The sequence below is a fragment of the Halichoerus grypus genome, chromosome 6 (assembly GCF_964656455.1).
Source record: "Halichoerus grypus chromosome 6, mHalGry1.hap1.1, whole genome shotgun sequence".
NCBI classification, from domain to species: Eukaryota; Metazoa; Chordata; class Mammalia; order Carnivora; family Phocidae; genus Halichoerus; species Halichoerus grypus.
In genome coordinates, this window is record NC_135717.1 from 163519273 (window position 1) to 163543975 (window position 24703).

General features: G+C 47.7%; 1 protein-coding gene and 1 long non-coding RNA gene across 5 annotated transcripts in view; one reads left to right on the forward strand and one right to left on the reverse strand.

Moving 5' to 3' along the window:
* The window catches only part of RFX4 (regulatory factor X4), a 155530-nt gene extending 132855 nt beyond the window's left edge, over nucleotides 1–22675 (forward strand). For all 4 annotated transcript variants that reach the window (XM_036083141.2, XM_036083143.2, XM_036083140.2 and 1 more), the window contains 3 exons: nucleotides 10853–11015; nucleotides 12725–12863; nucleotides 21082–22675. In XM_036083141.2, the coding sequence (XP_035939034.1) occupies nucleotides 10853–11015; nucleotides 12725–12863; nucleotides 21082–21354 (575 nt within the window). In that variant the 3' untranslated portion in view covers nucleotides 21355–22675. The remainder of the gene's footprint in view (nucleotides 1–10852; nucleotides 11016–12724; nucleotides 12864–21081) is intronic.
* The window catches only part of LOC144382412 (uncharacterized), a 30425-nt gene continuing 8744 nt past the window's right edge, over nucleotides 3023–24703 (reverse strand). The window contains exons 2-3 of the long non-coding RNA XR_013449333.1: nucleotides 6019–6200; nucleotides 3023–3386 (exon numbers count right to left, since the gene is read on the reverse strand). This is a non-coding gene — a long non-coding RNA (uncharacterized LOC144382412). The remainder of the gene's footprint in view (nucleotides 3387–6018; nucleotides 6201–24703) is intronic.

Below are 24703 nucleotides of genomic sequence, written 5' to 3' on the forward strand. Positions count from 1 at the left end.
ACCAGTCCTTGTGGAGTGGAGGGCTCCTAAGACTGTGATAATCCACTCATCCTCTTTCCTTCCAAACCTGCTTAACTATTCTCCCAGTCACCCAACCCCAAATCTGGCAGGCAGCTTCAAATCTTTCCCCTCAGCTCCTGTATTATTAGGATAGGCTAAGCTACTGTAACAGATCTAAAATGTATGGAGTTAACACAGGAGAAGCCAATTTCGGGCTTGTAGACAGTCCTGGCAGGGGGTCTAGGTCAGAGAGGGGGCTCTCTTTAATGCAACTATTTGGAAACACTTGGTCTTTCAAGATTAGGTTGCACCATACCCCAGGGCAGTGGTTCTCAAAGTGCAGTCCGTGGACCAGCAGTCTCAGCATCTCCTGGGAACGTGTTAGAAATGCTCGTTATCAGGTCCCATCACAGACCTTCTGAATCAGAAACTCTAGGGGCGAGGCCCAGAGGTTTGCTTAACACGCCTCCAGGTGCTTCTGATACACGCTAGCTTGAGGCCCACTGCCTTTGGGCTTCATCAAGTCTGCAACCAGCGGACAGAAATAGAAGGTGGGTGTGGAGAGGAAAGCCCACTCTCTCAAAGGCCCTGGCCTGAAGGTGGTGCCGGGTCCCTTCCACTTAAATTCCCCGAAGCGAGGACTCAGTCACACGGCCTCATATAACTGCAGAGAACGGGTGGGAAATGAAGGGTAATTTGACGGACCCATTTCTTCCCATCCCACCACTGCCGTGTGTTCGGGCCTTCCCCACCTCTCCTGAACCCCCAGCGGCCTCTCAAGCTGGTGACCTGCCTCCACTCTTGTCTGTCCACTTTCTCGAGGCCCACCGGGCTGGTTTCCCTGAAGCTGTGCATCCTCAAAGTGTGGGGGCCGAGTCCACCACCTTGCACTCAAGCCTGTGAGCAGGCTCCTTCTCCAAATCGCTGCTCGCACTGCTCCCCCTCCGGGGCTCTCCTCCTTCCCCCTCTGCCTGAAGAAGTCCTACTCATGTTCTTCGTTTCCCTCACCCTCCGGGTTCGAATTTTCCTCCAGACCATCACAGCATGCTTGGGCTTACTTATATCCTAGTTCTACTTAGAATAGAATTGTTTTCAGAATAGACTAGGGACTAAATTGCATGTTTTTGAAGACCAAATAAATAGGGTGAGATTGCCCTATTTATGATGTCGTTTTTTACCCCTTCATTCACTTACATGTCCACCCATTTATCTATCCATTTATCCAATAAATATTTCTCCAGTGGCTTCTATATACTAAACACTTGAGGTCCTTGCTTCCTGGGAGTTTATTATTTAGAGGTTCGGGTTCTGATAAGCAAGCTGGCAGTCACAAATAATGTGAGGAGTGCTAAGTTGGGCTGATTTGGGGAGAAAGGAATAGAGCACAAAATGAGGCTGTGTATCTGGAGGGTCTGGGAAGGCTGAATAATGCGAGAGAAGGTAGTCTTGGCAGAAGGACTAAGTATTAGTACAAAGACCTGGAGGCAAGAGAGAGCATGTCATTTTCAGAGAAGATACAGTATATATCCTAGGAATCTTCGATTAAATCCTTCCCTCGTTTCCTTTCTCTTGAGAACTAGTGCTACTCAGAGAGGGAATGAGCAGGTGCTTAAGAACCTATAATGTGTCTGACCTCTCTGCACTTGGCCAGGGGCGGAAACTTGCCTGCCAATGAACTCAGCGGTCCTTTGTCAGGGACCACTAAGGAGACCGGATTCTTCAGAGTATTGAGAAGTAGGGTGGTCAGTAATTGGCATTAGATGGAGCTTTGATTTCACGTTGGGTACACAGCTGGAAAGTGCCCTCCTCTTCTGTGGAAATTTACATTTTGGCATCACATATCTGTTTACATGGATGCACCTGGAATCGTGTTTTGTTTCCACTTTGAGGAGGAAGAACACGACCCCCCCCCACCCCACCACCACCCATCCCTCCCATTTTCCCTCCGTCGTGGGCTCTTGTTATTCCTGCTTAGGAGGCTTGGGAAGGAAAGCCGAACGGGAAAGAACCACCTTAGTCACTGTGAATGAAACGGGAAGAGAACTTGAGCCCTGTTCACAGCTCTTCAGCTGCTCAGGGGTCCTCCCCAGGCCGGAGCATGGGGCAGCGATCCGCAGTCTTCCGCCTTAGTCGGGAAGGAACCAGGAGGGTAAGAAGGGCTCTCAGCCTCACCCCCATCCCCCTGGGAGATGCACGTGAGCCAGTTGGTGATAACATCCTCACTGCGAAAATAAACAGGGAAATTATGCAAATCAAACAGTCGTGCATTGTGGAGCAGAAGCAGTTTGGGTGAGAACTTTCCTGCAGCGTAGCAGCTTGTCCAGCAAGGAGACTGTAAGGAAAGAAGGGGACAGGAGGGCTGTGAAGGCAGGATGTCTAGAATCTCTTCATAATTTTCACCCGGCTAGTGAGTCTGCCTGGTTTTCCTCACAGCACTGTGGAGGCCTCAAGGTGTGGCAGGTGTGATAGTCAAACCCACAGGAATATCATAAATGTGTTCAGAGATTTCTGTGCAATGTGTTCAAGAGTCATAAAAGTAGCTTCTTAGAAATACAAATGTGAAACAGGTTCTCTTCAGATGATTGTAACCTTTGAAGATTTTGGCACATTCCTGCTTTGTTCTCAGACATCTCCAGGGGGCATTAAAAATGTCATCCTAGATAAAACTATGTGTAATATTTTTCTCAAGTACCACTTTTGAAATACTCCATTGCTAAATTGGACTGGATCTTGGCATGCATGTGGGTCATGGTCTTGGAGGAGACATAATTTCCTAACAACATGTATGGTTTTATAGATATTGCATTATAAAGCACATGTATCCCTGATATTTCCTAATATCCCAAGATATTAGGAAATATACTATGGTAGGTTTCTTAAATTGGGGGATTTATGCAAATATTTCGTTGACCAATGTTGTGAATTGGAAAACAATTATTGTGTATCTTATAAAATGCATTTGCCATGTTTCTTTTTTTAAAAAGTTAACTCAACATATGGTCTTCATGCCCAGTTAATTTTTATTTCCGTCTTAAAATTACTGGCAGATTTATATACCATGACTTTCCAAAAAGTATCTGAAGTGGTTAACAATTAAAAAAAAAAAAAAGCAAAAGCAAATTTTTAAAAAGGACCCAAACCAGAAAGCAAGAAGTGGGGAAAATTAAACAAAACCAAACCACCACTGCTAAAAACAGTTTATTAATACGTTAAATGAAATTTTATGTGACCTAGTTATTTTGCTGGGTCTCAGCATGCTCTGAATATCATCCCTCAGGTGATAATAGGTATTATCAAGTTCGAGTTAGAGTCAAGGCCCATCAGGTGTCTGCAACTTTTCCACATATCAATGTCTCACTTTTGACGGACACTTCCCCATTTTTCAGCTGTGAAAAAGAGAACAGTATTATGTCTGCTTGGTGAGCACAAAGAGAAAATTAATTCATTGCACATAATCTTTTGGCATCCTTTGGTACAAGCTCTAGTGAATACAAAGTCCTTTATTATAGATAATGAGTTATGACTTACTAGGAAAACAGCCACTCTGCTTATCTATGGCTCTGTCTCGTTCTATGCCCATACCTACATGTATGTCTAAATATGTTTTCTTACGACTGTTTTCATTAATTGTTTTTAAAGGCATGGAGGGGGGTGTGGAAGAAAGTGAAAGGAAAGGAGTACTGGGCACCTAAAATGGAACCTGATACTGGCTGATTTTGCTTGGGCATGTTCAAGTCTGTGGGGAGGCCATGATAAGTTACTGGGTAAAGGATTCCGTTTCAGCAGATTTCCACGAGGTAAAATCTAGCCCACTTATCCATTTTCTTCCCTAACTTTGTGAGCTTGCCATCTCAATCTTGGCCCAGCAAAGGTCAGAAACCTTCATTTTTGTTAAGAAAAACGGGCTTTTCTCCTCCTCAGGAGCATGGCAGGTGGTGCCAAACTGACTGGCCCACTTAACATGACATTGGGCTGCAATTCTTCAATGTCATTTAACGCAAACTGTATAGCTCCCGCTCTTTCCCTGTGAGGCCTCGGAAGGGCTCGAAGACCTGGTTTATGATGTCATTTGAAGTAGTCCCTCCTTTAGCAATGACAATAAAAGTTAACTATTAAACTCATGTTTTCACCTTCCCACCATGGGTTCCCTGCACCACAAAACCGGCAAATTAAATCACTGAGATGCTAGGATGCCTAAAGAAATAAAGGCAAATTCTTTATAAATGGCCCTAACTGTAGAACATCTGGCCTGCCCAGCTGCATCTTCTCTGCATCGGTTGAGGATGTAACAAAGATAACTGGCTCCTACTCTTTCCAAATAACAAAAGCTCAGTTATTCTGAGGGCAGCTAAAAGGAGTGGGCCATGGTGGACACGGCAGCCCTGCCCCAGAGCCTACGATGACTCACTGACACATCCTCGGAGTTGTCCCTGCCAGTGAATGCCCCCTCCTCCAGCCCTGCTGCTTCCTTTTCTCTAAAGGAATGGAATTAGGAAATATAAGCTGGGACTGAAAACAGATTGTTGAATCTCTTCTTGACTTCACATTGTCAGGTCTTGGCTTGGTGTTGGGGGCCTCTGGATTTGCTCGTCCGTTCTGTTGACTTCTTTTGTGTCTAATCTGTGCTGTGTCCTGGGGGCACAGGGTGATAAGAACAGGCAGAGTCACCGCCTGCATGCTCCTAGTGGGTAAGAGAGTCAATACAGAAGTAAACTACCAGGTCCATAAGCCATTTCAAATGGTCATAATGAGAATAAGAGTGTGCTAGGAAATGGTCAGAGGAGGCCTCTCTGAGGAGGTAGCATTTATCCAAGACCCGGAATGTCAGAAAGGGTCAGCCACATAAAGTCTGGGGAGAGGAAACGGTCATTCTAGGTCGTGGGGAACAGCACGGGCAAAGGCCTGAGGCAGAGAAGAGCCTGGCATAGTGAGGACTGACTAATGTGGATAAATAAGTGGAAAGTGGCAGCAGGGGAAGCTGCAGAGGTAGGCAGGGCCAGATTCTGAACCAGCAGCTCTCTCTGGGAACGGATCCATCTGCTGCTCCCAGCCAGTTTCATCAATCAGATTTTGGCCCGGGACCTACTGATAAAGTCACCCAAACAGATGAGGTTTTCAACTTCAGCAAGTATTCTCCTTAAGCACTATTCCCTGGAGGATAGATGGCCAATGGGATAAATATATACATATGAAATCTTCTTTTCCTGTCTCAGTCTTGAAGTTTACACAAAATGTTTGCTTAATAGCAAATACTGTAAGGGGACACCATTCAAATAGAATTTTCTGTGATGATAGCAACTTTTTTTTTTTTTTAATCTGAGCTGTCCAAAGCAGTAGACCCTAACCACACAGGGCTACTGAGCACTTGAAACGTGGCTAGTGCAATTAAGGAACTGAATTTTCTAATTGTATTTTGTTTTAGTTAAATTTAAAGGGCCATCTGCGGCTAGTGGCTACTGTCTAGACAGCCCCAAAATCTAGACATACTTAAAGGAGCTTATTTCTCAGGAAGGTACTAACAAAAGGCTTAGGTTAGATCAAAACCTGAGCAACATCTGTGATGGTTCATAGAATCCTAGCGGGGGAAAATGTTCAAACAGTTTAGTTCAAGATCTGAAGGAAGGGTGCGGCCAGGTAGCCTGGAAAGTAGCCTGAATTTTCACAAGTCTGTACTAGAACCCTACAACTTCTGATCTTTAATGGCCCTCAACACTCCACGTGAACAACAGGAGGCAGTGGCTTAGAGAGCCTTGCTACTCAAAGTGGGGTCCATGGACCAAGGGCATTACCATCATTTAGAAGCTTGTTTTAAATGCAGAATTGCTGGCTCAACTCCCAACCTATTGAATCAGAATCTGCATTTTTAACAAGATCTCCAGGGATTCAGACGCACACTCAAGTGTGAGAAGCCGCTGTTGTTGTAGAAAGGCTTTGGCGTTGGGCAGGATCCGCGTTCAAATTTGAACAAGTCTTGGGCCACAATTTTCTCACTTGAAAAAAGGAGGTAATACCACCTACCTCAAAAGGTTATTGCCAAGGGGCGCCTGAGTGGCTGAGTCGTTAAGCGTCTGCCTTCGGCTCAGGTCGTGATCCCAGGGTCCTGGGATCGAGCCCCGCATCGGGCTCCCTGCTCGGCGGGGAGTCTGCTTCTCCCTCTCTCACTCCCCCTGCTTGTGTTCCCTCTCTTGCTCTCTCTCTCTCTGTCAAATAAATAAATAAAATTAAAAAAAAAAAAAGGTTATTGCCAAGATTCAGTGAATTAGTGTATAAAAAGAAAGTAGCTTGAAGTCTGGTTCATGTTGGATGATTAATCATTCATTCCTTCATTTATTCAACAAGTTCTTTCTTTTTTTTTTTTTTTTTTAAGATTTTATTCATTTATTTGACAGAGAGACAGCGAGAGAGGGAACACAAGCAGGGGGAGTGGGAGAGGGAGAAGCAGGCTTCCCACGGAGCAGGGAGCCTGATGCGGGGCACGATCCCAGGACCCTGGGATCAGGACCTGAGCCAAAGGCAGACGCTTAACAACTGAGCCACCCAGGCGCCCCTCAACAAGTTATTTCTGACCGCCTGTTATATTCCAAGCCCCCTCCAGGAAAAATGACAATAACAAAAACTCAGGGAAGAAAAACATTCTGTTGGGGATGGGAAGAAAGAAAATCTTCCTCTCCTGCAGTTTTAGTTTTAATACTACAACATGGACAACACTTATCTTTCTAGGATTTTTAGATCTTTGGGGATCTTCATAGAATTCTCAAAGCTCAGGGGGTTTTCTCCACGATCCTCAGACTTTTAAGTAAGGGTGGGCATACGGGGAGGGGAGAATAAGAGAAAGATGTGGGAATTAAGCACATAGGGAAGGTTTGTTATTGTTATGCCAGTAAGTAAAAAGCATCAGAGCGGTCTTAAAAATTAAGCACAAACTGTTAACTGCACACATTTTCTTTTATTAGTTTCCTTAAAAAAGAAGCAGCAATTCTCACTGGAGGTCCCACTGATAGGAAAGGGAATGTAAGGGGTGTTCTTTTCTGGTCCCCAGGCAGAAAGGGTTTCTCACCCAAGCCAGTAGGTGTTAATCTGCTTAAGCCTGCCTGAGTGGGTCTCTTAGATTGCTGGCACATGGCCATTTAGGGGTTTTGTTTCCCAGACCACAGGAGCCCATTTTTCAAAGAGTTCCACTAGCTTTTTGTTTGATAACGTCTATTTCTAGCAGCATTTACGCCTTCAACAACAATTTCAATGAAACAAAAATTTACTGAACACCTACTATTTGGCAGACACTCTGTTGGGGATACAGAGATGAATAAGGAACGGTTGCTGTGCTCCAGGAGCTCATACAAAAGTAACTTCCACTGCATTCTCTCAGGTGATGGCTATTATCACTATGTCGTCCTACTACTCCCGGGGGAAAAAAAGAGAAAATCTTTTGGCTTCCTTGGCTGCCTCCTTTACATACCCACTGACCTCGCAGTGCTCGGCCGAGGTCCCAGGGGCTTGAAGGGTTAATTACTTGCTTGCTGTGGCTGGTTCATTGTTCTCCCATACTTCCCACCCCGCTCCAATTCTATCTCCAATTGTAAAATTTGTTTAATATATTTTAATGTTTTTCTTTTCACGCAGGTAGTGCACATTCATTATAGAAAAATACAGATAAGCAAAATTAAGAAATATTTTAAAGCCTTCCTCAGTCCCACCGCTTAGAGATAAACTGTTTTAAAAAAAAGGATACTTTTAAAAATTATAACAGCAATATAATTTCATATGAAGTGCAAAATATAGAGGGGGCAATCATGCATAATCCAGTCATCTGGGGCATGATCATTTTGGAATTTCGTCTTTCCAGTCTTCTTGCAGTTACTATAAATGATGCCTAACAGCCTGCTAAAGTCATTATCTCCTTGTATATGATGTACATGTGCAAACCAGGAAGGGGTACTTTTAGCCGTACTGGTGAATAAGAACACCTATGATTTTATGGAAAAACACATTTAGAAGTTTGCCATCATTAGCTAAATTTCTGTTGCTGTTCAAATTTCATCCCTGGTGACAGAATCTGACTGTCTTCCCTGGCATCTGAAATGGGACACAGAGAAATCTCTACTTTAAGAAAGTCCGATACAAGAATACCTGAATTCATAGTGAAGAGCATGTGAATATCATCAAGAGCCTCCCACGTGCCAAGCTTATGTCAATTAATGCTCGCAACAGTTCTGCAAGATAGATATTATCATGCCTGTTTTATAGATGATGAAAGAAAGAAAAAGGACTTGCCCAAGATCTTCCAGCCAGTACACAGCAGGACTAGGACCCAGAGTGGAGAGGCAGTCTGGTAGAGAGAATGGAAGACCTATGGCAGACTGGGGTTCGGAACCCCACTGGTCCCACCCACGGGGACCTCGGTCAAGTTAACATTCTGAGTTTCCCTGAACTGGACTTGATTGTGCCACCACCAGCTTGAAGGGCGGACCTAAGGAACGGTCCTGAGAATCAAGCCTGGAGTCCATTGTAAGGGTGTTGTGGGGGACACTTGAGCAGTTCCCAGTTGCCTTTTATGGGGGCATCTGAAAGAAATTCCTGTTTGATCTTAATTCCAAGGACAGTTGACTCCTGACCAGTTTGTTTACTATCTTATGGCTACTGACTTGTCAGGTTTCCCAGTGGCATTGTTTCCTGGAAAATTTCTGAGCCCAAGTTAAGGCCCACCTCTAAGAAGAGTTAGAGTAAGCATGGTTAGCCTCATTCCTGGTTGCACGTTTTGCTCCAGTTTTAATTTCTTTGTTCACTCCCACATTCACATTATTTTCTTGAATCTTCTGTATTCCTGTCCACTCCCTAACATTCTTTCAGATTTAACCTTTGTTTCCTCATCTGTGAAGTGGGGATAATGTTTATTTTAAGGGTATCTGTAAAGCACTTAGCACAGTGCCTGGCCTATATTAGATGCTCAAAAAATGGTTTCTCCTTCATGCTCTTGGAATGAAACTGTCCCTTCATTGAAAAAGGGCGTTATTTGCATTCCAAAAGATTCTCCGGTTTACAGTAGAGTTCAATACAGAGTTCTTTTAATAATAAACAAATGTGTTCAGAGTAGGATTCCATTTTCACATGCCTTCCAGAGTATCCGGCACGGAACCTGTCGTGTAATTGGCACAGTGCTGGTCCACCAGCTCAGTCTTTCACCTGCTCCACGTCAGTGCAGCTACTCATGGGCTGTTTGCAAAGTCTTTGGGATGGAACGGACTGCATTTTTTAATGAAAACCATTCTTTCAGCTTCCCCCAGGAATGTTAAGATAGAAAAGATCTGCTGCAGAAAACACAGAACTAAAGCACCAAGTTTTACTTCCCCTTAAAAATGGCCTCCCATAACCAGTTCTTCTTCCCCTGTGCCTGCAAGGGGGTGTTAGATCCTAGTCCCTCCACTTCCTAAAATGGGTTTAATAATTTCCACTAGATCAACATTCTAAAATTTTTTTAAAGATTTTATTTATTTATTTGACAGAGAGAGAGAGACAACGAGAGGGAACACAAGCAGGAGGAGTGGGAGAGGGAGAAGCAGGCTTCCCACTGAGCAGGGAGCCCGATGCGGGGCTCGATCCCAGGACCCTGGGATCATGACCTGAGCTGAAGACAGACGCTTAACGACTGAGCCACCCAGGCGCCCAACGTTCTAAAATTTATCAGAAATCGATGCATGTATAACTTAGTGATTTCTTAAATTACCATTTTTATAGTCTAACCATCTCATAAAATTCTTAAGCATCTTGAGGGGTTTAAATATTGTCTGTTTCGCTTCCCAATCCCTAGCAATTTCAAGGTATCCAATTAAAAAGTAAATTAATGGAATTAGTAATATGCATGGAATAGGTCACCGTTAAGGTCGCTGTCTAATAATCTTCAAAAAGACCTGGGCAGGTAGAGCCCAATAATCTACTTAGGGCTGCTTTAAGCAGTTTGTTGGCTCCCTGACACCTGTTCAGTTGAATGCTGAGAAGTTACTTGGCCTGGCCGTGCCTCTCCAAGCTTTTTTTTTTTCTTTTTTTAAAAGATTTTATTTATTTATTTGACAGAGGGAGAGACACAGCGAGAGAGGGAACGCAAGCAGGGGGAGCGGGAGAGGGAGAAGCAGGCTTCCTGCAGAGCAGGGAGCCTGATGCGGGGCTCAATCCCAGGACCCTGTGATCATGACCTGAGCCGAAGGCAGACACTGAATGACTGAGCCACCCAGGCACCCCACTTCCAAGCTTTCTTTTGTCCTCTCTCCTTCCCTCCCGCTTTCCTTTCCCTTTTCTTCCTTTTAAAATTTTTATTGAAAAATTTTGGGCCACCAGGCTCTGTACCAAGCACCAGGGATCCAGTAGTGGGTAAAATAGACAAGGCCCCTACCTCATGGAGCTTCTAGTCTAGGAGGGGATAAGCATTAAGTAAATCACATTCATGAATGGGTGTAAGATGACAAATTGTCGTAGGCACCATGCAGGACTGTAGTGCAGTAGGGGAGCTGACTCAGTCTGGGGTTAGGAGACAGCTTCTGTCTTTTGAGATATGAGGAATGAGTGGGTACTAAGGGAAGAATATGGTTTCAGGCAGCAGAAAGAGCACGTGCAAAGGCCCTGTGGTGCTGGGAATTGTGGTTCTCTGGGGAACAATGGAAGAAAGCTATTGTGGCTGGATCAGAGAGAACAAAGGCAGGGAGTAGGGGATGTTTATCATGAGGTCAGCCAGGACAGAGACACCTGCTTTGTAAAGATTTTGACTGCCAGCTTAAAGAGCATGGGAAGCCACTAAGGTGTTCTAAGAATGCGGCATGCTTCCATGTGTGAGTGACTTATGCATCTTAATTTGTCTCTGCAGGAGCAATGCAGTCATACACGTGGTCTCTGACCTATACGGTGACAACGGCGGCGGGTTCCCCGGCTGAAAACTCCCAACAGCTGCCCTGTATGAGGAGTACTCATGTGCCTCCTTCCTCCGTCACACACAGGATACCGGTTTATCCGCACAGAGAGGAGCACGGGTAGGTGACTTGCCTGGGATGCTGCTTGTACTTTTAAATTTGGGCTCACTTAGCAGCTGTTTTCTCCAAGGGCAGGAAGAGTGCTGTCCTTTGCCGAACTTTCGTAGCGTGCTCAGTGCTGCCCTGTGTATGATGGTCTGTTGTAGTCCCCACACGGCCCTGGAGGTGGGCATTAGCGGGCCCATTTCCCAGATGAGGAAACTGAGACAACGGCTCAAGTTCAGTCCTGCAGGGTCACACATCTGGTAGACGCAGGGCCCAGACTGATCATCTGGCTGACCCCAAAGCCTGTGTTCTTCCCTGTCTTCTGCTTTAGAACCTCAGCGGAAGACCCCCTTCCAGCAGTTTCCCCAGGCGGTAGAACCTCGTGGTGGGCCCCGGGCTTCTGTGACTGGATTAGAGGAAGTCTTCCCCACCTGAGGGCCGAAGGTCCCTGGACAGCAACAGTTGTTAACGGGGCTCAGGGAACCCATGTGGGTTCCAATGGTGCTTTGTGCCTAAAGAAATAAATCATTGGTATTGCCTATTTTCCCCCAAATCTCTGTAGTGTTGTTGCTGTGATGAATTAACTACAAATCCATTAAGAAGTGTTACCTGAATCAGAGTAGCTTCTTGCCATCATGCAAGATGTCTTCATCAAAAGACACTAATCTTATGTCTAACATGCAGTCATCCGAAAAGCACTTATGACGTCAAAAAGGGCCCTTATTCTCAAGAAGGCGAGACTGTGCCACCGGGGTCCCGGGAGGCGGTTCCAGCAGAGCAGCTGTGGGGGACACGGGAGGAGGCGCCCGCAGGTGTCTTCCACACGGTGGCCCGGCATAAGGCAGCAAGGGGCCAACCCCGAGGCTGGGCGCTGGCCTGGCTGCTGGCTTGTACTCAAGTTCCGTCCCCAGGGTCAGGTGCCCCTGGCCAGTGGGAGGGCAGCCTTTATTTTCTCAGGGGACCTCTTAGAGTATCTTTGCACACCTTTAGAACAGACTTTGAAAATTGTTTCAGGAAAACTTTCGATTCTGGAGCAATGGCAGAATAGACACCCACGTGGTCTTATGTCCGTGTTTTTGCTGAGAAGATGTTATTAAGAAGAACAGTGATAAGAATATCCTGTATTTCATAGGACTTTCTATTTTATAGAGTGTCTTCACATATCTGACCCTCAGAATAACCAGGGCCAGCGTTTTTACAGATGTGAGAAACAAGGCTGCGAGTCGCGCAAGGGTCCCACAGCTAGAAGGGGGCGGGGCCAGGCTAAGCACCGGATCTCTGACACCTGGTTGAGTGGCCCATGGTGTTTCCCCCCCGGAGAGAGCTCGCAACTACATACAACATCCTGCCCCATCATGGGCAAGCAAAGGCCTGAACAATACAAAACATAAATCCCAAAGTAATTTCTTCTTTCTTTCCTATTTGACTTCAGGCTATAATATGGGGCTTTTCAACAGAACGGGAGTAGAAGTTTCCGTCACTAATTATGTTTTGCTCGGGGCAGGCTTTCATCCCCTGAGCGCTCTCTGAGTGGTAAGGGAGGTGTGCCGAGGAGAGAAGGAAAATCAGCCTGGGAGTTTAAACTCACCACAACAGGGTGGAGCTGATAAGAACCAAAAAGAAGGAGAAAAAGGGAAAAAAAGATGAGGTTGATTCTAGAGGTGTTAAGTGATCCGCTGTCCCTGCCCCGACTCACGATGTCCACTGTGCTTCCGGCGTCTTAGATACACGGGCAGCTACAACTACGGCGGCTACGGCAGCCAGCATCCGGCCCCGGTGCAGAGCCAGTACCCGGCGCTCCCCCACGACGCCGCCATCTCGGGCCCGCTGCACTACTCCCCGTACCACCGGGGCTCCGCACAGGTGAGTCGGTGCGCCTGCCTGCCCGCCGGGCCTCGGGACGCCTGGAGGCAGGTCGAGTCACTTTAACACAGTTAGTCGGTACCTTCCGTGTACCACGTGCGTCTGTCACCAGGGAGAGGAGGATCCTCTCCTCAGGGTCACGTCCGCCCTTCGGTGGCTGCCCACTAAAGTGGGTGCTCGGCCAGTGTTCACGCTCCACTCGCTCTCACGCACGTGGGTGCACGCCAGTTGTCTTTGGTTCCATCCTCTCTAATCCCTGGACCCAGTCAGCTGCCATGTGTCCTGCCCTTTCTCGGGCAGCCGCCCCCACACGGGATCTCTGGTCGGCCATCTTCCCGGTGCCGGTCCTCATCGAGTCCGGTCAGGACTGTCACCTGGCATCACTCGAACTGGTCTCTGGGTCTCACATCTGTTCCTATCCAGTCCGATCCACACACACAACCTCACCAGAAGAATCCTCCTGAAATGGACCCTCTACCAGATCGTTCTCAAGCCACACACTTCCTTTGGCTCTTCACTTGTCTAACAAACCAAATCAACCCTCTGTGGCCTCTGGCGAGTGGAACTTGTGGTCGTAGCTATAATGCAGGCATTGGGCCCTCTGCTTGTCTCGCACACTTCCTGTTGCTCTGGTCTCAAAGGCAGCTAGGCGCCGGTCCTGTTCCATTCTGCATCCTCGGTGTGTCTCTGCACCCCCCACTGTCCTTGCCTCAGCCCAGGGCTAAGCTCGACGGTGACAGAATCCTCCCATAGGTCTCTGTGGCACGGAACTTGCCCCTCGCTTGTCTGTCCTCTACCTGCAGCTGGAGGGGTCTTTTGGAAAAAACCCAACGGGCCATTAACACTCTCCCTCTTTTCGTGTCATTGCATTCAGAGTCGAGTTCAGTTCCTTGGCATGTCTCTTCCCACTTGTTACCACGGGGCTTCGGCCTGCCTCTGTGGCCGACCAGCCACCCCGCTCCGTTTGCTCCAGCTAGGCCAACCCCTGTGCGGTTCACAGATACTGCTCTCCCAGCCTGGGGCCTTCTTTCCCCAGCCTTCTGCATGTTGTTCAGGACCCGCGCCTCACTGTCTATGCGGTACTTCCTGCCCCCAGCTCTTCCTTCCTCCGGGACCTTACGAGGTCCCACTGCTCTAGACTCACATAGCGCCTCTGTCAGTGACCCTCCTCACACGCCGTTATCATCACTGACTTCTTGGACTCCTATGGGAGACCCCAGAGCTCCCTGAAGGCCAAAAATTAAGTCTAGTATCCCTGGGTCACGGGCCAGGGCACCGTGCTGAGCACTGCACACGTCTTCACGGTAATCCTTGCAGAAAAGAAGGGAGAGTAACCTGCCTGAGGATTAGAACCCAGGCAGTGTGACCCCCGGGTGTCCACGCTCCTCGCATGGCCCTCTGCCACCTCTCCTAAGTCGGCGTTGGCTAAGAGTTTCTGGAACCAGTGAGACAGGAAGTGAGGCAACACAAGCAATGGGAGTGCGGAGGACCCTCACTCCATCCTGCTGGTGGGGCTGGGAGCCAGGGAGGCAGCATGGGAACTCCGCCTGAGGGGGGTACTCAGGATAAACTGGAAAGGGGCGCGGTACAGGCAGGGAGCTCTGCTGCAGAGCGCTTGCGGGAGTCTAGGATAGAGATGGCAGGACCGAGCGAGGGCGGAGGCCGTGATTGCATCAGCTGCCGGCCCGCAGACTGGCCTCGGAGGGGAGGCACCGAGGAGAGTGTATCCACAGTACACGGGCGCTCGGGGCAAACAGGCCTCTGTTTTGATTTCCATCTGCAGTACCAAGGGGAGCCCTGGTGTAATCCCCAAACAAGCCAACAAGCTGACTCCACTCAACCATCACCTGGGGCATTCATTATAGGTCTCCCGCTGCGTCACGCAGAGAAGCCAGCTCCTGAGGTACTGCTTCCCTCGGGAGCGGACTCTGTGCCCCTCATGGTGATCCGCAGAATGCCTCAGAGCTGCGGCCGGAGCCTGGCTCACACTGAACAGTAGCCTAAGCAGCTCCTGCATGCACTTACTCATTCATTCATTCAGGCCTCAGATGACTGCGGACTGTGGCGTGCTTGCTGCGTGTGTGGCAAGCAGGCTGCAGCCCCGATCATACAGTGAAGGGGACGGAAGTGCGCCTGCCCTCGGAGAGCTCAGGCTCCAGTAGGAGACGGGCACCCAAGCAGCAGTGGCCAGATCAGGCTAAAGCCCCAACCACAGCACCCGGCAAACGTGTTCCCTCTTTCTTTCCTCCCTCGTCCCTCCTCATGAAATTTCTGGGGTGATATTTTTAAAGCCATGGCCGTAAAAAGAAACCAGGGTCTCCTGAAGGCCCATGTGGTCCCTGGTGATCAAAGATAGGTCTGCAGCCTCCGCTCTGGAAGCCACAAAAGTCCCCAAGTGGAGCACTATCATTTAATAGCAGCTCTTAATCGAAGGGCCAAGGACTAATTGAAAGCCCCCGGAGGAGCCCTTTGAACCCAGTCGAGGCATGAGAGGTGACAGGACGGGGCAGCCTCTTCAGCACCATGCCCTGTGGCCCTTTGACAAGGTCTTTTGACAACCTCTGACCCCCACCACACACTCACACTCTGTGCTTGAAGGGTTATGCCTTAGCCTCCATTTGTAAAGTGGGGTGAGAAGTTAATTATATCACCTCTCTAGCCCAGTTGTAGGGGGTGGGGGTGTCAGTGCAACACAAAGAATCCTTTGTTTTGTTTTTCATTAACATTTATGCATCAAGCTCTGTTTTTGGCATTTGCAAATACACAGACTCACTTAATTCTCATAGCAACCTGGGGAAGAAGGCATTTTTCTCCGGTTTTTAAAGATGAGGAGACAGCCTCATAAGGTCATTTGCCCCAGCTTATGCATCCAGTAAGTAGCAAAGCAGACTCAAATGCAAATTCTCCAGCTCTGAACCCCAAGCCCAGGGCCATGAACACTACACCCAATGTGTTTTTGGAGGGTAGATGCAAATTCAAGAAGTTACTGCAACTATTCTCAGTCAGTTTCAAGTGACCAAAGAGAAGAATCACATACCCTAGACTCACTCTTTCTTTCCTCGCGTGGTACTTTGGTTTAACATGGAGCATAGATGGGAAAATCCACTGCAGGGCTGATTAGTTTTAGCTTTCCAGAGCAGAGGTCAAGCTGTTCCAGTCCTGAGTACTGAATATCACACTTCATTAGATCAGACTCACTGGGGGAAAAGATCAGTCTGAATTGGAGAAAAACCACAATTCTAGAACACGGTTAAGGAATGTAATTGGTCATTAGCACAAGAGTGACTGAAAAAAACTTCTACAAGAAATGCCCGTCTTCAAGACTGCTACAGTGCCTCTGTGAGGTTCAGCGATCGCCTGCATCCCAGCAAGTAAACGCTCAAAATCATACGGACTCATTTGGTTTTTGAACTAGAGAATGTATGCCCTTATCTATATTAGTTATTTGTATGACACGTGCTTTCCTCTTGGGTAGTAACAAAGGTAAACCTCCAGTCCTGCTTGAATTCTCATAATCCTGAATTAGGGAGTCCAGATGAAGGAGGTTTCACACTGTAAGGTTTGAATTATTTCAGAAAAACACCCTTCTTGCAACGATGCTACACTTGTTCACGTCCAACTGAGTGAACAAGGGATGGTCTCCGCTGCCTCTTCGCAGGTGCCCCATTCTCATGCCTGACCAAATAGGAAAAACAAACCAGACCAAATTTGTGTGGCTGCAAGATATTTCTGAGCCTCATTCAACACACATTTGTGGAACTTCTACCCTGTTAGCAGCCGTGAATGTGCACCGGGCCCTGGAGCTCAAAAGCCATTTGATCAACTAGAAGTTGTAGGGCTAGACATTCATCTAGAGTAGACTAGAAAGCTATTCGTTATTCGTCATCTGTATGGCCAAGGCCCAGCCTTGCCAGCCAATCACACAACTCTCACAGAATCTCTAGTGGCCAGGCCCTGTCCGGCCCAGGGCCAATCTGCTTAGGGTGTTCCACTTTGGGAGAGCATCCTGAGCCAAAAGGGAGGAAAATCAATTAACCATAGTGGTATAAGATCAGTGACTATAGAGCCAGGCTTCCTGGGTTCAAATCCGAGCTCTGCCTCTAATCAGCTCTGTGCCTCAATTTCCTTATCTGAAAAATGGGGAGAATTATAGTACAAATTTCTTAGGGTTGTGAGGGTTAAGTGAGTTGATAAAGGTTGGAACAGGGCCTGGCTCATGGTTAACACTATTTATGTATATTATTATCTTTTGTAACACCATCGTTATTACATTTTGCATAATTAAGGAATATCTATTTCTCTTGCTATACCAGCTCTATGGACACAGGGACCAGATCTTTTCTTCTTGACCATTATATCCTCAGGACCCGGAATAGATGTGGCTTTTAGTGGGTACTCAGTTAAATCCTTGTCAATGCAATGAACGAATGGCTCCTCACTCTGGTACTAAGTTGCTCTGTGACCTCAGGCAGATCATTTCCCCTCTCTCGACCTCAATTCCCTCATCTGTGAAATGGGAGGTAGGACCAGATGGTCAGTCACTAAGGCTCTTCCTATCATTAACAGACCATGATCCTATGATGCGAAGAATATTAATAATAGCTAACACATTTTGAAAACTTACTATGTGGGAGTTCTGAGTGTTTCATGTGTATTAATCCAGACCCTAAAAGCTCAGCGGATGTGGCTTGGTCCGGCAGAGGTTTTGGGGGAGCTACATCCTCTTCCAGAAGAGGCCCCCTAGGCCCACTGGCAGAACTTTGGTGCGGTGTAAGAGCCGCCTTTCATAGGAAAACAGTTTGTGCTCCTGACTGGGCCACCTTTCACCCCTTGCTCAAGGAGCAGCCCATTTGCTGAGGGTCAGGGATAAAGGGCTCATTCTTCCCTCTTCATGTGCAGGAGAGTCAGCCTTGGGGTGGGGAGTTGTTTCTCAAAATAGAAATAGAACTTCCTAATATGATTCCAAAGAGGCCCCGAATCAATCACAGCCGAGATGGGCATCTGACAGACACTTTGACTACTTATGCACGTGCACACGCACGCGTATGTGCCCACAAGCACCCCTCACACACCTCTCTCAAAGGGCGGGGACTGGTAACTAATCTCCAGTTTAACATCAGTAGCCACAGCATGTGATTTAACCCAGCAAATGGTAACTTCCTGTTGTGGGCCCTCAACAAAAAGCGCCTTTATTCTGGGCAGAGCTCTCTGGACCCCAGGGTTTGTGCCCAGCATGCTTCAGGACCCCGCATGAAGCCGGATGTAAAGTGTGAAAGGTGAGGCGGGTGCCACAGGCCGGCCTCAGCCGCTCCCACCAGACTAAATAGAAGCTTCATTGGTGGCGTTAATCACCAGGCTGAGGCAGCGGGCACTTCAGCCTCTCATCTTTCAATGGTCTCTTCACCACGGGGAAAACGAGTCACTGACTCATTTGCAATTAGCTGACCTAGCGGGACAGATTTTTCCATGCTGGATTCTGTGGTAACAGGATTTTATTGTCCCATTAGAGATATTTTGAGCCAGTCTCATTTCCAGGCAATTACGCTTTTGAGTCTGTGACACAACCCCTGGGCACAGCTGCATCTAGGGTCCTTGATTAGGCACAAAAGCCACACTCTCTTGGGTTCTATGGGAAAGAGGCTCCAAGTCCTTACTGCGACATTTTACCTACACGGGCCAAGCCAAGGGAGGTTCCGTCAGAACCAGCAAGAAGAGGCCTGGTCAGAGCTATAAGACCCCGTGGTGTGTAGGGGAGGAGGAGCCTTAGAGCAAGAGGGACGGAGACATTAAAGTGTAATGGGGTGTGTTCCAAAACAGGCATGTCTTCCTCTCTCATGTGATTCAGTCTGGCAGGTTAGGCCTGGTTTGTGCCCCAGTGATGTGGGGGAAAGTGCCACCCCAGCACTGGGTGTCCGTGCCAGCCCTGTTGGCCTGCATGCAGCGTGACTGTGGGCAGGATGCTTCACCTCGCGGGTCCTCGTGTTCTCATGTGCATGATACACGGGGCTGGGTTAGATGACCCCTAAGCTGCTCTCTAGTGGCAGCACCCCGGTGTTCAGTCGCCGGAGAGTTGCTGAGGTGCCAGGCAGGTTCCAGACGTTGGGAATATGGTAGTGAACATGGCAAAGCCCTGCCAGGAGTTTATGAATAGAAGCCAATGGAAAGAGACAGCTAACAAGCAGGATGGTAAGCGCCTGACCTGAGAGGCAGAGGGTGGAGCATTTAGCTTCTTGAGATAGGATGTCCAGAAAAGTCTCTGAGGAGGGGACATATGAGCTGAGATCTGAAGGAGGATAAAAAGGCAGGCGTGCAAAGAGCTTGGGGGTAGGGGTGGGAAACTAGTGTTCTAGGCAGAGGGAACAGGTAGGGCCAAATTCCCTGAGAGGGGAACCAGCGTGGCATGCCACAGGATGGGAGAGGAGGCCTCTGGGCCAGGGAGAGCACCATGAGGCGAGCTGACATGTGCGCAGGGAGCTTACTTGAGAGAGTATCAGGAGGGGGAAGCAATCTCTTGGAAAAAATTAAAGACTGCTTTGTAATAATATTTCTTAATATTTCTTAACATTACTGTTTGATACCTGGGATCTTGTTTTCTTGGGCAGGGCCAATCCTACTATGATCTCAGGCCTGAGGGTTCCCCATGGCGGCCATACACACAGCATCCTGTAGACTCCCTTACTGGGTACATGGATGTACTCAAGCGTTTCTGATCTGATCTGGGGATATGAAACCCTTGGTATGTGGTCCACAGTCACCTTGGTAACAGCCCTGGGTGCCTCCCCCCCTGAGTTCCCAGACACCACCTGCACACTTCTCGCTCTTTCCGACCTGTTCTTGGGCTGGGAAGTGGCTGCAGTTTCTAGGTAAGGCCTGCTGGGCATGTAAGAGAAACCCGTCCTACCCGAAGTTGGAGCCCTCTCTCTCGACCTCTGAGTAACCGTTTCTCTCTGCGTGCTTTGAGCCCAGCAGCCTGCCCCGCTTCCCTCGGGCTCCCACTCGAAGCAGCAGAATGGTTCCCTTTGGCCCCTCGACTACGGGGAGCAGCCCTGCTGCCAGAATCCCTTCTCGCGGCTGTCTAGGCTTCAGCCTGTCTGTCTCCCTCACAGGAGGCAGCCTCCCACCCAATCCCTCGGGGCTCCACTCTCCAACTGTCAGCGAAGACAGATGGGGAGCAGAAGAATTCATACATGCTCTCTCTGCCCTCCTCGCCGCCCTTGCCATCCTTGTTAACTGGCTCCCGTGTCCGTGCTGGGGTGGCCCTGACCTAGCCCAGTGAGGAAGTCTGTGTGTGGACGGGCCTGCAGACTAGGAGCTCTCACCTTCCTCCCCTCTGACTGCACTAAAAGGGGCTTATTTGCATAGCTGTCTTGGAAACAGAAAAGAATGCTGGAGAAGCAGCACTGCAGAGGCACTTCTTTTATTCCTGATTCTTTCTAGAACGGCTTCCCCCTCTTCTGTCCTCCACAAAAGCACCCTTCCCGTCCCCTCTCCATTGGCTTATCTCGACTCCTTCCTCCACATTCACACCAACCCCAACAATTCACCGTTTCCTACTTGTGCATCTTTCAGGACTTCAGTGAATGTGAACCAAAAAGAGAGATGTTCTCTAAGTGATAGGCACTAATAATAACCTTTGAAGCTGTTGGCTTGCTTCCTCTTCAAAAGCCTGCTTTTAGGCTGCAGTTCATAATTGAATTCAACTGTAAAATGCTATTTTTAATAATGTCACTGTGTTTTACTTGGTAGTATTGTTCTCTTGGGTTGATGGAATGGGACATATCCCATCTCCGTAACTAATGGTAAAATTCACCACCATACATCCGTACGTCCTAATCTGTTTGGACATGCTGTTACTTGTACACACACACACACACACACACTCTCTCTCTCTCTCTCTCTCTCTCTCCTGTATTCCCAGTGGGGCTCTTCCTTCTTTTGGATTTGACTTCCCCAGATATTCCAGAGTTCGAGCACAAAATCAGTATTCCTACTTGAATGTACACCAGTCCAACTCTGGATATGAAATCCTTTGCATTTCTCCTGTTGGTTACTTCCTAGACCAAGGTTCAATCTTTCGGAAGTTCACTGATTTCCTTCCTCTCAACTTTCATTAATAGCATCTTAAGAAATTAACTTAAACTGTGAGCGTGACCAATATTGTGTATATGCAACTTGCAAGCTAAGTTTAACTTTGTGGAATTTCTTTCCCCTCAACAAGTACCCTTTCAATAGCCCTACTTCCCGGATGGAACCCTGTTTGATGAGCAGTACTCCCCGACTGCATCCCACCCCCGTCACCCCCCGATGGCCAGAGGTGCCCACAGCCAACACGTGCTACACAAGCCCGTCTGTGCACTCCACGAGGTACGGAAACTCTAGTGACATGTACACACCCCTGACCACGCGCAGGAATTCTGAGTACGAGCACATGCAACACTTTCCTGGCTTTGCTTACATCAACGGAGAGGCCTCCACAGGATGGGCTAAATGACTGCTATCGCAGGAATCCATATTTAATATTAATAATAATTATTAATAATAAACCCAACGACCCACCCCCAGAAGACTGTATCTCTATACATCATAACTCATGGACTATTCCTAGGTGTCCATTTTCCTAATGAGCGTGAGTCTGGGATTCAGTGTGGGATGAATCAACTTTAGTTCAGAAACAGGACTCACTAAAAGTCCGTGAGACGGGGTTCCTGTAGCCAAGCCAGACTTGACTGTTTCTATCGAGCACTATTCCGGGCAGGCCAATCTGTGCCTTTTCCCTCTGTTCCATGACTTTGCTCTGTGTTGCCAAACACTCCCCATAAGCTACTTATCTTCCTGTTGACAAAAGCTCATTAGTCTTGATGGATACTAGAGACAGAGTCTGGTTTGTGTTCTTGGATGGGCACATAATTTACCAAGAGCATTCACCTTGCCGTCTGTCTGTCATCTTACTGTACGACGAACAGCCCTCAGGTATGTTGTACGCATCCCTTCTTCCTGGTGGTGCCATCACTGCTTCCTGGAGCACCAGGGTGAAATGGTGGTGTCTGGAAAACTCCAGAGTCCCTGTTACTGCACCCATGTCTTTCACAGTACCTGCATTGTCTTGGAACGTAAGCACTGTCTAGAGGGAAGGAAGAGACCTGTTCTGTATGCCTTAAGTTGATTGAGGTTTGTAGGGGACCAGTTCTTCTACATACAAGTATTTGTCCTAAGTTTGCACAATGGCTAGTGTCAGCAAAAGGCAGGAGAGGGGTTTTTAAAATTCTGTGAGAATGTGGATTTATGGTATTGAGTATCACACTCAGCTCTGCTGTATTAACTTTGTGAAACCAGATGGACCAAACGTTAACTTACCAAGCACCAAGTGTGAAAATGACTTTCATGGTTCCTTCATAAGACCATAATAATTTCCGACACTTTGATAGAAAAAAAAAATTCAAAGCTGTGCCTTTGAGCCTATACTATACTGTGTATGTGTGGAAATAAAAAATGTATTGTACTTTTGGAAAATTTTTTCGTAGGCATTTTTCTGTGAGATTTGTAGCAATTTGTGAGGTTTGTTAGAGATTAACATAGGTTTTCTTTCTGTATTATAAAATGCACCAGGCAATTATGGTGGACCTATTACCCTATGGGTAAGAAATAAATGGAAATATGACATCGGATGTTTTAGCAGTTGTTCTGTAAATAAAATCTTTGATCACACCACTCAGTGTGATAATCATGTCTACAGCTAAAATGCAAATAGTTTTATCTGTACAGTTGTGCAAGATATGAATGGTTTCACACTCAAATAAAAAGTATTGAAATGACCTCTTTCTCCATTTTCATTTTGCATTTGACAATCTGTGTGTGTGTGTGCATGGGAGAGAGAGAGAGAGAGAGAGAGAGATACAGAGAGATAAATGGCATTGTGAATACTTAGGGTATAAGTAGACAAAACAAAATTAGGTGGTCTTATCTGGTTGTACTTACCCACTTCCTCCATCATCTTGTCATCAAATAGTCATTACAATTTGGATACGCCACACATCTGGTCCTTGAATGATTTAGTATCGAGAGCCTAATTGAGTTTTGTAGGGGACCAATTCTACTTACAAGGATATGTCTCAGGTTCGCACGATGGCTAGCGTCAGCAAAGGGCAGGCCTTACAGGGAATATTATTCTTCAACACCAGCATCAATAAGAGGTGCCCTGGTACTTAGTTCATTATGCTTTAATGATCACTGGGTGTAAAGATATTTTCAAGTGCAGGGCTTTAAATACTAATAAACTTCTGGGATAGAACAGTAACATTACTGAATACTTAATAAGTATCAAGAAATTTTCCTCCAGCACTGCATTTTGACTCTAGAGCTGAGGAGTGAGGATATAGTGGCAAAAATGACTATTTTGTCCAAACGTTAAAGAGTAGGATCTATGAGAAATTCAGAGCCACAGATTTCCAGAAATGGCAGCAGTGACTATTTTAACTAAAAGGCAAGAGAATTTGACAACTCAATTTGCATGTTGAAAGATTTATTTTTAAAGCCAAGCTCTTACTTGCCATTACATAACGTATTTATACCTAAAAATGATTTTAGGATTAAAATGATATATTTTACATAGCATCCCCTTAAAAATATTTCACTATGTTGTTCAACAACAAGAAAGTAGATGTTGGACTTCACTCCCTGAAGGTAAATTAGTTTGATCTCTCAGCCACGATGTATTAGTTGGCCCTGTCTGAGGAAAGCGGGGTGGGGGGAAGAAGAAGAAAATGTCAGATTTAGTGACCGTATAACGGGAACCTGAGAAGAACCAGACCTGTGGCTCTCTTACGATTCAAAGCTAGTGCTCCATAAAGGAAAGGATGTAGTCAGTCTGACGTTGGACTTAGCAAGCACGACAACCTGAAGCAATTGCCGGGCAGCGGCAGCACGTAACGACCAACACTCATGTGCAAGTAACAGCCGCAAGGCCGTTAAAGGGACAGAAATCGTCACAACCAACAAGGGCCCAATCCCGGAGAACAGAGCGCGCATCCCAACGACTTTGCAGGCCCGAGAACGCGGGCCTCCCCCGCACGGCAGAGCCGAGGGCTGGGGGTGAGCGCTGCAGGAGGACGGCAGCTTTCCACGAGGGCAAGGGGGCCCTGCGCACGCTCTCCGGAGCGCAAGGTGCCCACTCTTGGGAGCTGAGTGTGCTGCCCGTGTTCCCCGTTGTTCTAGACCTTCCATTTCAGAACTGAGAAGGACGTGATGAGGAAAAGACAGCAGCTGCTGTGAACCCGTGACTCAAAATGCCCCTTGTCTCCCCTCGGGTGGTTTCTCGCCAGTCACCGGAATGAGAACGGGCAAGGGTGGCAGCTGGGAGTAGGGCCAGTCACTTGTCAGAGGAAGAACGGAGGAGTCTTGGCAATAAAGGGACACTCCCCTCCTCAGGACTCTCTCTGGAAAGGACCCCGCCAGCTTGAAACTGGCTGAAGTCATGAACGGCAGCCAGGACGGCTCACCCACGCTGCAGGCCTGTGGCGTCCTCGGCAGCCATCCTGCTGTGTCCCTTTGTCAGGCCTCTCGTACACCCCAGGTCTGGGAAGAAAGGGAATCTGTGGCCCCTCTGAGGCTGCAGGCCAGTCAGAGACCAATCAGAAACGTGCGCCATTGGGTAAGCCCAACCCAAATGGACAAGAACTGAAAGGGAGTCTTGGCTTCACCACCACGTGACCTTGGAGGAGTCCCCTCCTCACTCGGGACCTCGAGCGGGCACGTTCTAGGACTCTGCCATCTCAGATTATGGCCTGTGGGCTGATGGCGCAGGGCCGGCAGATCTGGGTGAGGAGGGCAGACAGCTGAGGGGA